General features: G+C 39.3%; 2 protein-coding genes across 2 annotated transcripts; both read right to left on the bottom strand.

The window, feature by feature from the left end:
- Positions 1–8,568: 8,568 nt before the first annotated feature.
- Positions 8,569–9,153, bottom strand: LOC138909931 (uncharacterized). The gene has a single exon (XM_070201147.1). It carries the CDS (start codon positions 9,151–9,153, stop codon positions 8,569–8,571), a length of 585 nt encoding a protein of 194 aa, XP_070057248.1.
- A 1,336-nt stretch (positions 9,154–10,489) lies between these two features.
- LOC138909930 (uncharacterized) lies at positions 10,490–10,930 on the bottom strand. Its single transcript, XM_070201146.1, has one exon. The coding sequence runs from the start codon at positions 10,928–10,930 to the stop codon at positions 10,490–10,492; it is 441 nt and encodes a 146-aa protein (XP_070057247.1).
- Between the last annotated feature and the right edge of the window lie 1,090 nt (positions 10,931–12,020).

The following is a 12,020-nucleotide window of genomic DNA, read 5'->3' as shown; positions in this document are numbered from 1 at the left end:
TTTGGAGGCAGGGTACGTCATGGTAGAGATTTTGTGGGTCAGCCAGTTCAGTTTGCACTTCAGGGTTCACACGGTGTTTCAAATATCTATAGGTCTTAGGGTACCCGTACCGAACAACTTCCACAACCACGTTAGCGAAGAGGTTGCTTTGACTGTGGAGATACCGGCCAGATGGTGAGTGATTGTCCCAGACTCCATACAGATGTGTCACAGCAGGGTATTCAGGCTATGCGTTATGCTCCAGTTGCTACTATACCTACATTACCAGTTAGGGGTGGAGGTCTGGCGGGTAGAGGGGGAGGCCAGGCCCATTGTTACGCTCTTTTTGGTTGGGTAGAGGTTGATGCACCAGATGATATCCTTAGAGGCATGGTTTCAGTTGAGTATAGAGATGTATTTGTGTTACTTCGATCCGGTCCTATTTATTGGTAAGATTCATCCTACCTTGCTCCAGATATGGCTATGTTTTTGTGATTCTTGCACCCTATTCGTGTGTTTACGCCAATTGAGAATTTTATAGTGATAGCCCATGCCGATCGTTCTGGTTTTGTTACTATTATAGGTCATGAGACTTGGGTGGATTTTCTATTAGTTAAATATAGTAGGTTTTGATGTGATTTCTGGGTGGTGTGTCCACGATTTATGATCTAGGTGTTCTACAAGTATGAGAAGTTTGTTTCGTGCTGTGGTCTTGGTTCTACGGGGTTAGTTGGTAGAGTGTCTTAGTTGATGAGATATTTATTTTACTTGTGATTTCGAGTTAAGGATAGGGACATAGTGTTCCTTGTGAATAAGTGTGTTGGTGTCGGGCTATGCGACGCGATGATATTTGTTGTGGTTGTTGCGTATGTCTTGCTTCATCCTTGTGGATTGTATCCGCAGTATGGTATCAGTGGGGAGTTGTACCAGTTTGGCTTGTTTGACGGTCCTCTAATGTGTTCCTCTTTTCATATTTAGTCATATTCGAGTTGTGCTTGTTGGGATTGGATTGCGATGTATGTGCCTAGGTGGAGTTTGAGGTGGCTTGTTGCTCGGATGAGTAGTTATGAGTTTCGCATGTTTCTTGCATTATTTTCAGCATTGTGAAGGTTTGGAACAAGGCTATAGTCTATATGAGACTGTTTGCGGTACCGGGGCTGGTGATAGGCAGCTATTGTGGGCAGAGTTGTTGCTTGGGCATATGGATGATGCATTATGTCGTGTGGTTATACCTTGTGGGTGTTGTTGCACCATAGTTTGCACTAGTCAAAACAAGATTCAACTTTTGGTTTCTCTGTTGTTGATAAAAGAGAGTCATCACCTAATATTTAAAGGTATACAAAAGTACCTATTTAATTACTAAGTCATATTCTTTATTAGTTTGCTAACCGGTGAGATTATGGGTAAGAGTTCTTGTTCTTCGAAAGGAAAGGTATTAGACACCCCTTAAAATCTACCTGAGGTAGCTTCACAAGACTTAGACTAATTTTAAAGGATTACTTACTTGCACTATGCTTAATTAGTATTAAAGAGTATGACTTACTGTATATCTAAGGGAGAGTATAATATTAATAACAGGAACGTGAGACTTTAAAAGGGTGTGAGTTTATAAAGGAGTCTAAAAATAACGTTGGTAGATATAGTTGAAAGAGTTTTTGAAATATGTATATGAGTGGTTTATATTTATGAAGCGTGTGAAAAGGGGTTAAGTTATAAAACACTTGGTTTTAGATAATGGATGTCCATGTAACTCTAAGAGATGTTTGTAAGAAAGTGAGCCTAAGATATACCTTGGTTTCTGAAATCTTAAATATTAGATTTGAGGAATCGTTTTGAAATCTTCGCTGGGCAGCAGCACTTTGGTGTTGGAAGAGTCCATTTTCTTTTAGAAGGCTAGTCTTGTGATTTGTTTTGGTTTTGAAAAAAGAGGGCTGCCGTCTTTGCTTCGTTATTTCAGCTTTGAGAAATCTTCATGAAAGGGTTAGTAAAACATAACAGATTAATGAGCAGTACATGATTAGCGAAATGAAAAATTGGTTACTATCTAATATTCCTTTTAACCCTATGTCTTTTAAGGCTTGCCTAAGTTGTCTATGTAATTCAAAAGATAAAAGTAAAATATTAAATTAAATATGATGAGAGCAACGTCATATACATGTAAAAGAATGTAAACACGAAATATAATGAAGCAGTAAAGAGGTGAGGAGTGACTCTGGTTTGGGCCTAAAAGAGGTAGGCCCAGCAGTAAAGGGCAATGCTTATACCGGGGAGAGCAGCCCAACCTAAAGTTAAACTCTACTCCCAAATACCCCTAACCACGAACGACTTATTTTCCTTATGAGTTTAAGTGAATATGAGGCCCTTTCAATGTAAACTAACTACCATAATATCCCCTACCACAGAAATATACTTCTCCCTTGACAGAATAACATAAGAACATAAGAACAATTGCACTTTATAACTACATTTCTAATATCACATGAATAATACACATATTATGCAAGTCTAAAAGTCAAATTTCAAACACATATGGGAAGGGGAACATAACACTAAGCTTTACTGCCAAGGACCTGAACACTTGGGATCACATTCAAAGGAATAGGTAAAGAACACACAACTCAGATATGCAACAACCTAGAAATAGATACTTCTGCCTTGGCGGACTAGCTATGGGTTTATTTGCTTAGGTCTTATCATCAACACATGTATAGATTAACAATGCTACTTGGAACCTTTTAAAAGCATTAGTAAAGGTTCAGACAAACGGTTACAACTAGCAACTTTTACAGAGGTTAATAGAGATGTCAGAAACATGATCAAAACTCTTAATATGACTACAGATTCACAGATTTGAACATGGAATTTCTAAGGTGCTCAACAGGATCACATTCATAACAGTATTAAACTTAAACAAACTATTATGTTCATGTGGTATCAATAAAGAACTTCTCATAAGATTTAAAGATCAAATTCAGTTCAGATTGGGATAAGACTGAGTATAGTTTTAAACAAAAGCATGGGATCATGAAGCCAAAAAAGGGAACATACAACATTTAAAACCAACTATGCGCAGATACTTCAATGATCTTACAAAGGCATAGTAATCTTTACAAAGTCAGCAATGTCATAAGGAGGTTAAAGACAAAGAAAGTGTTATGCTAAAACAAGTTCAACTCAGATATACAGACTGAGATTTTACATCTAAACATGAGGCAGATACTCAAGGTTGAAAATAGTCGTAGAAATGTTTGTTTTATGAAAGACAACTTGAAAATAACATAATGTAGATAAAAGGTCACTGAAGTTCATAAGAGTTCACCCCAATAACCTTGTTTCATATAGGTACAACCAAAAGTTGGATATGAATACAAGATTGTCACAATGATAAGTCAAAAGCTATTCTCAGAGTTAACAAACATCGATATAGAGAAGGAGAGCACTTAAACCCTTAGACTTTCATGCGTCAGTTAAATAGTGAAGGATTTCAACTATGAACTCTCAGGTTTTGTACTAATTAGGATTATCAGAAAATGATCTCGACCATAAGACAACATGATGCAAGACAAACAGTGTATAGAGACAAAGATCACAATAAACATCACAATAGAACTATTGACAGAAAATCTGAAGTTTAGACAAGCATGAAAGTTGTTAAGGAACATTAAGGAAATTTAATCATGTTGACTATCTGAAGGTCATTAGGGTCACATAAAGGAAACTTAATCATGTAGGTTGTTTAGGCTCAGAGATGCAAGTCATTATGGTCATATAACAGTTTAGTCAATACCAATTAAAGAGATTCAGAAAACATGATGAATGACCACAGATCAACAATACTTTAACATCAACTGGGGGTAACACCCTTATACTAATGACAAATGCCATAAATAACTATAGTTAACAGAAGACAACAAATACATTCATAACGTTCAAATAAGATGATCAAAAGAGAAGAGTTGGTGGAGTACTGACCTTCTCTATGGCAGCAAACCAAATGGGACTCGTTTAGCCGTTAAGACCCAAGAACTCAAAGACTTCAACCAAATGAGTACCTAGAGCAAAATATGAATTCGAGTGAGAACTTAGCTTTAGTCAGAGAAATTTTAAAATTACTATATATTGGTTTTCTGCCTTTTTCAGGTATTCTTCGTGTGTTTTTCTTCAGTGGTTGGTGATTCGTGTGGGTGATGTTATGTGAGAACATTATAGGACTTATTTATAGTGCCATATAAGGCTCTAGGGTTTCAACAGATTCAAGTCGTGACAGTGGAGAGTGACGAAAGATTGATGATTATAGCAAAATTGGGGGAAAATCTAAGGAGATAGAGAGAAAAATGATGAACAAGTTTACCTGAGTGAAGAATGGTCATTGAGGGAAAAGATCCATCGGATAAGAGCTCGATGTCCAGAGGTCACTACGTTTGACCTCTGGACAAAGAATAACAGTGGCGATGATGATGAAATGCCACGCATGCCATGGATTTAACAGCACACGAGAGAAATCCGAGATTTGATATTACATCATTGAGTCTGGGGTTCAGATTTAGGTATTTGAATTTTGAGTGATGAGATAGGAAATAGCAAGCAAGATTCGCGGATTTCAGAAGGCAAAAGGATGGTTTCAGGCTCGATTTGTGACCTTGCACCGATGTGTCTAAGGTCTGTGACTGATTTCGATCTTGTGAGTTGAGAGAATAGAGAGAGGAAAGAGAAATAAGGGCGGAGGTCAAAGGTGGAAATGATATAGGGTTCAGGGTAATGGGAATGTCGTCTCTAGGGTCAAAGATGGGATATGGAATCTGGGCCGTTGGATTTGATGATCAACGGCCTTGATAATTTGGTCATTTAGGATTTTAGAAATGATTTAATGGGAAAAATCAACGGCCGTTGGATCTCTTTGATCGGACGGTTGCAATTAAATCCATGGATGCTTAAAATTTAAAGAGGTAATAGGATGAAAATGTGGGCCGTTGATTTAAGAAATGGACGGCCCATATGATTTCTATTTGTTTTGTGTGTGCTGGAGACTAACGACGTGGTGTAATCTCATTGGCTCAATGAAGGTGGCATGGATTGCCATGTTGGAATGGAGATAGGGTATTTGGACTGGGTCAGATCCGTTTTGGCTTGGCATTTGGGATGAAAATAATGTAAAGAATAGCCACTTTGTATTTAGTTGAAAATTGCAATTGTAGCCTTTTATCTTTTAATCCATTTTAAAATTAATTTAAATAAACTTAATAATTTTTAATAAAATATGGTAAAATTAATATATATATATATATATATATATATATATATATATATATAACTAATTATTTGTATATACTTCATTTTATAAATTGTAACACTAATTAAAAAAATATTAACATAGTAACCTAATTTACTAGACATTAAGGAGTAATTTTTTCAAATTAATTATAAGACCTATGTAATGTATATATAAAAGTTATTTTATTATACTTAAAATAGTAAATATATTTGTAATTACATAATATTAATACTGCATGATTAATTTTAAAACTAATACTTAATTAATTTGTTGAAATAGGTATTTATTACTAGAAAATATTTTTAAATTATTAAGTGTAAATAAATTAATTTAAAAAGGGAGGGTCAAAATTGGCCACCAACAACTGCCCCTCTTTGACCGGAGACGATGGAAGAGTTTTCGGGCAAAGAAATTGAACCAAAGCCAATTTTGTCCCGACTTTAGGCATGCATTGCACGAGTGGCATGAAGATTATGAGTTGTAAGATTGAGTTAATGAAGATTCTGGGAAGATATTTGGGAAGCATTTTGGAGAGATTGGGGCCGAATTCTGGTTTCAAATTTCTTACATACCTCGGTCTTAATGAGGATCAGGCCTCATGTAGTTTTGGAGTGAAGTTTTAAGGAAGCGATACTCGCAGGCATTTCCACATTATCGTATTATGATGATACGGCGAGACAGAGGATTGGGCACTCATGATAGCTTGAATTTTGCAGCTTGATTTGAAGGATTGGAAAATTTTGAGCTTCACTGGTCGTCTTGAACTTGGACCCTTGCCCCGCTAATGGGTTTGATGTACCTTATGGCATTGTAGTTTGGTCTCCTACTTAGAAAAGTTCCACGTTGTGGTGATTGTTCCAGCAAAAACAAATGAAATACATGCATATCAATATATTACAATGCAGAATATACTAAGATGCGATGTAAATGAGGCAGGAATGATGATGACTGGCTGCCGGCGAGCCGTTATTTGGGAACGGGATGATGGGATACTTGATCTTGACTCGATTTGTTAGCTGGGTTGTGTACCGTTCCGTAGCTATCGGAGCATTTGAAAATTGTATCCGCTTGTTGGGAGAGCTTGATTTGTAGAGTGTGTCTCCGCTTGTTGGGAGAGCTTTGTACTGAGAAATTTCTCCGCTTGTTGGGAGAGCTTGATTTGTAGAGTGCGTCTCCACTTGTTGGGAGCGCTTTGCACTGAAAAATGTAAAGTAACCTCCGCTTGGGAATGATTGATTACGACCGTAATCATGCCTGAAGCTGCATGAGCAAACGTTAAAACATTCAAAGTAATAGTAAATGAAATAAAAAGCATGCCCAAGAGATACTCTTGACTGTGAAGCTAAGTTGCGGCCATCAATTAGCAGAACGTCGGTGACGAGGTTTTACGACTGTCTATTCTAGCATCCGTTGTGTTGGAGCGGTGATGCGAATTGCTTTGTTGGCGAAGTTTGCAGTTTGCTATATACAAGGCTTCGGTTGGCGCAGCCGACGTTCAATTTGTACAGGGCGCTGCAATTGATTGAGCTGACGGTTTGCTATATACAGGACTTCAATTGGCGTAGCTGACGGCTCATTTGTACAGGGTGCTCCAATTAGTTAAGAAGGCGGTTTGCTATATACAGGACCTCAATTGGTGAAGCCAATGATCCATTTTGTACAGGGTGCTCCGATTGTTTGAGCAGGCAATTTCCTATGTACAGGTTTTTCCGTATCAGCTGTTTGATTCCGAGGTACTCCTTGTTGACCCTAAACTCAAAGAAAAATTCTTATTAGGGGCGGCGAAATTGGTTTGTGTTGACCACAGTGTTGGTTTACCCCGGCCTTTGACATGATTGCGCCATGAAGTTCGGTAGGTGGAACAAATTACTGTACTTTAGCAAACATTTTGAAAATACTTTGTTTTTTTAAGGCAAATGCTGTCGTTAAGGATTATGAGATGTTATGAAAGGTTCTCCACACGTGAGCGTATCCTCATGAAAACTTTGTCTTGTTGATATCAACCTTCCGTGATGCTTCTTGACAACGCGACTGCTTGCTGTCGCGACTGCGTCCTAATTCAAACTAATGCATTACAAGGCTTTCCTAAGGTTATGACTAAACCATTTCAGGTTGCCTATGTATCCAAAATGGAATCAGGTCTGAACGTAGTTCGTGGATTATGATAAAATATGATGAAGATGACCGAGCCTGACTCGGCATCCTACATATTCAAATAGAAATAGGTCAAAGCGTAGTTCGATTACAAAAGATGCAAAATGATGAGACTAAGAATGAAAATGGTCGAGTATGACGCAGACTACCTACGTATCCAAATGGAATCAGGCCAGAATGTAGTTCAATTGCAAAAAGCGACTGAATCCACTGAGGATTGCCTACGTATTCCTTTATGTGGAAATCAAGTCGGAGTAGTTCCTGAGCAACATACAAAAGTGATATTTGGTTTTTCTATTATAAGAAAAAAGGGGGAGAGAAACAGAACCCTATGTGGGTTGCGTATGTATCCCTCCGTTGAAAGTCAAGTTGAACGTAGTTCTGTTACATCAAAACCTAACTCTATCTGTCTTCACATATAGTATCTTTTGATTGCATCTGAGTTGATGGGCTTCGTGATGATTCTTCCATCCATTTCTACCAAGATTAAAGCTCCACCTGATAGTGCTCGGTGAACCACGTAAGGACCTTACTAGTTTGGTGCGAACTTTCCTTTGGCTTCTTCTTGGTGGGGAAATATTTTCTTTAAGACCAACTGCCCGGTGCGAACTGATGAGGCTTTACCCTCTTGTTAAATGCACTGGCCATCCTATTCTGGTATAGCTGATCGTCGCATACTGCATCCATTCTTTTCTCGTCGGGTATCACAGTGTCAGTGTCGTTTACCAACATGTACGACATTGCCCCAGTAGATGTTCTCACGGTGGTCCGGTAACCCAGTAAGGCAAAAGATAGTTTCTCGTGCCAATGTCTGTGATTGTCCAATATCTTTCGTAGAATTCTCTTGATATTCTTGTTGGCTGCTTTGACTGCCCCATTCATTTGTGTACTGTAGGCCATGGAATTGCGATGGATGATTCTAAACTTCTCGCAGATTTCTCTTAAGAGGTCCTTGTTGAGGTTAGCGACATTGTTAGTAATGATAGACTCTGGTATTCCAAGTCTGCAGACGATGTTCTTTCTAACTAAATCTACCACTAGCTTTTTTGTGACTGCCTTGTAGGTGTATGCTTCGACCCATTTAGTGAAATAGTCAATAGCTACCAAGATGAAATGATGCCCGTTTGATGCGGCAAGCTGTCACTTTCCATAGTCATCCAAAACTATCCAGCTCTCAAGATCTTCTTGGCTAATGTGAACTCGTTCATATGGGGTCTGCACGTTCCTACATGTATCTCCTCCAATAGTTTGGTTGCCTCGGCAATGTCTACACATCTCAACAAACCTAAGTTTGAGGTCCTCCTGTACAGGATTTCCCCGTTGAGGAAAACATGGTTTGCCAGCCTCCTGAGGGCTCGCTTTTGACCATTAGTGGCATTCTCTAGGTATTCTCTGGTTGCAATGAATTTCCTGATGTCATGATACCATGGTTTACCATTTGGTTTTTCATCTACATGGAAGCAATAGGCATGCTGATCCCTAATCTCCACCTCGATAGGGTCAATATAGTTCTTGTCTGGAGGCTGAATCATAGATGATAGGGTTGCAGTGGCGATAACGAACTCGTTCTGAATCTTGGGGACGTTCTTGAACTCAATCTTTGTGAACTTCTTGCATATCTCTTTCATGCAGTGCAGGTATAGAAGTATCTTGACATTCTTGGTAGACCATTCCCCTTGGACTTGGTGCATTAATAGGTCAGAATCCCCTATGACCAAAAGTTCTTTGACGTTCATGTCAACTGCCATTCTGATCCCAAGGATGCATGTTTCGTATTCAACCATATTATTGGTACAAGGGAATCTTATCTTTGCCGATATTAGATAGTGCTATCCAGATTCTGAAATCAGGACTGCCCCAATTCCGACTCCTTTGAAGTTTGCTGCTCCATCAAAAAACATTCTCCATCCACGATACGATTCTGCAATATCTTCTACAGCAAATAACACTTCTTCATAGGGAAAATACGTGGTAAGCATCTCGTAATCCCCATCCAACGGATTCTATGTGAGGTGGTCGGCTAAAGCTTGCCCTTTGATAACCTTTTGAGTTATGTACACAATGTCAAATTCGCCGAGGAGAATTTGCCATTTAGCCAGCTTTCTGGTAGACATCGGCTTATGGAAGATGTACCGGAGAGGGTCGAGCCGCGATATCAGATGTGTAGTTTATGCTGACATGTAATGCCTTAGTTTTTTGTCAATCCAAGTTAGAGCACAACAAATGCGTTCTATCAGAGTATACTTGGCCTCGCATGGCATGAACTTATTACTTAAGTAGTAGATGGCCTTCCTTTTTCTCCTAGTTTCATCATGTTGTCCCAACACACAGCCGAAGGCGTTATCCAAGACTAACAAATATAGTAGCAATGGCTTCCCGGGTTCAGGAGGAACCAGCACCGATGGATTTGGCAGATACTCCTTGATTCTGTCAAAGGCTTTCTGGCACTCTTCTATCCATTTTGTGGCAGCATGCCTTTTTAGCAACTTGAAAATGGGTTCACAGATTACTGTGGACTGGTTTATGAAGTGACTGATGTAATTCAATCTACCCAGGAAACTCATCATATCTTTCTAGGTCTTTGGTGGTGGCAATTCCTGAATGGCCTTGATTTTTGATGGATCCAACTCTATCTCCTTCCTGCTCACAATAAAGTCCAATAACTTTCTAGCGGGGGACCCCGTACGCGTACTTTGCTAGGTTCAGCTTCAAACTGTACCTTCGTAGGCGTTCGAAAAGTTTCCTCAAATCGTCCAAGTGCTCTAAACTATTCCGAGACTTTATGATGACGTCATCCACATTCACTTCAATCTCCTTATGAATCATATCATGAAAAAGGGTTGTCATGGCCCTCATGTAGGTGGCACCGGCGTTCTTGAGACCAAACAGCATGACTCTATAACACTAAACTCCCCAAGGTGTAGTGAAGGTCGTCTTCTTTGCATCTTCCTCATGCATCAAGATTTGGTGGTACCCAGCGAAACAATCCACAAACGACTGAAAATCATGCTTCGTGCAGTTGTCGATGAGGATGTGGATATTTGGCAGAGGAAAACTATCTTTTGGACTAGATTTGTTGAGATCTCAGTAATCCACACATATTCTGATCTTTCCATCTTTCTTGGGTACTGGGACGATATTTGCCAACCAACTAGGATGATTGGTGACCCTTACCACATTCGCCTCTATTTGCTTGGTCACTTCTTCCTTTATCCTCAAACATAAATCAGGTTTGAATTTCTTGGGTTTCTTCTTGACCGGTGGTCTGGTAGGATCGGTGGGAAGTCGATGCGAGACAATGTCAGTGTTTAATCCCGGCATGTCATCATATGACCATGCGAACACATCGATGTACCATTGGAAGAGCTCAATCAATTTTTCCTTGTGCTCGCCTTCTAGATCGATGTTGATCCTGGTTTCCTTCATGTCTTCTTCATTTCCAAGATTGACCACTTTTGTTTCTTCGAGGATGGGCTTTGTCTGACTCTCCAACTGCTCGATTTCTTGCGGGAGATAGTCTGGCATCATACTCTTGTCATAGTCCTCAGAATCTGGATCATTACGCTCGATGATTTGATGGCTTGGGAAAGACTCTTGGCACGTTCGAGGACGAAAGTTTGTTTAAGAGGGGAGAATGTAAGACCCGACCAGTCGTTTTGAGCTTTAAGGTTTCGTTCAGTGGTTTGAGGTCCTAAGTGGATTCATATTGTGTATTATGACTCTCGTGCATGCTCGAATTTGATTTTCGAATGAATTTGGATGAGTGGTTCTCACTTTAGAAGCTTAATTTGAAAATGTTTACCGAGGTTTGACTTTTGCAAAAACGCCCACGTAGCGGTATTTTGATGGCTTTGATAGGTTCATATTTGTGATTTTGGACTTGGGCGTATGCATGGAATCGATTTTAGAGGTTCATGGGTTGCTTTGCAAAAAGTTGGTAGTTTAAAGGTTTAAAATTTTGATAAGTTTGACCATAGTTTGACTTTATAGCTATTGTGTTTAGATTTCTGTTTCAGGACTTGGAATGAGTCTGGTTTTTCATTTGGAACTTGTCTGCAAAGTTTGGCGGCATTCCGAGTTAATCTGATAAGAATCTAACGTGCGGTTGCAATTTTAGAAGATCTTGAGTTTCATGTTAAATTCATGTATTTTGAGGTCCGATTCGTGATTTCGGATGTTATTTTGATGATTTTATCGTGCAAGCGAGTTCATGTTATGTTTTTAGACTTGTATTGATGTTTGGTTTGGAGCCCCGAGGGCTCGGGTGAACATAGCGGAGTGTTGATATAGTTTAAGTTACTTGGTTTTGCCTCAAGTCTCGCATTTGCTAGTTTTGGATCGCAATTGCCATGTTAGGCCAAGTCTGCTGCGAACCCAGTGTTTGCATTTGCGATGGGTGCCTGGGGGTAGTTAGTTCGCATTTGCAATCTTTTTGGTCGCATTTGCGAGGGCCCTATGTTCGCAATTGCGAACTATTTATCGCATTTGCGATGACAGCCGGAATGGGAGGGCCTCGGTTTTGTGATGGTTTCTTCGCATTTGTAGGGTTCACATTTGCAACACCTATGATTTGACAAAAAGTTGAGGGATGGGATTTGTTGTCTTATTTTCATAT

The sequence above is a fragment of the Nicotiana tomentosiformis genome, chromosome 4 (assembly GCF_000390325.3).
Source record: "Nicotiana tomentosiformis chromosome 4, ASM39032v3, whole genome shotgun sequence".
Classification (NCBI taxonomy): domain Eukaryota; kingdom Viridiplantae; phylum Streptophyta; class Magnoliopsida; order Solanales; family Solanaceae; genus Nicotiana; species Nicotiana tomentosiformis.
Note: the sequence above shows the minus strand (reverse complement) of the source record. Positions and strands in the feature narration are given on the sequence as shown.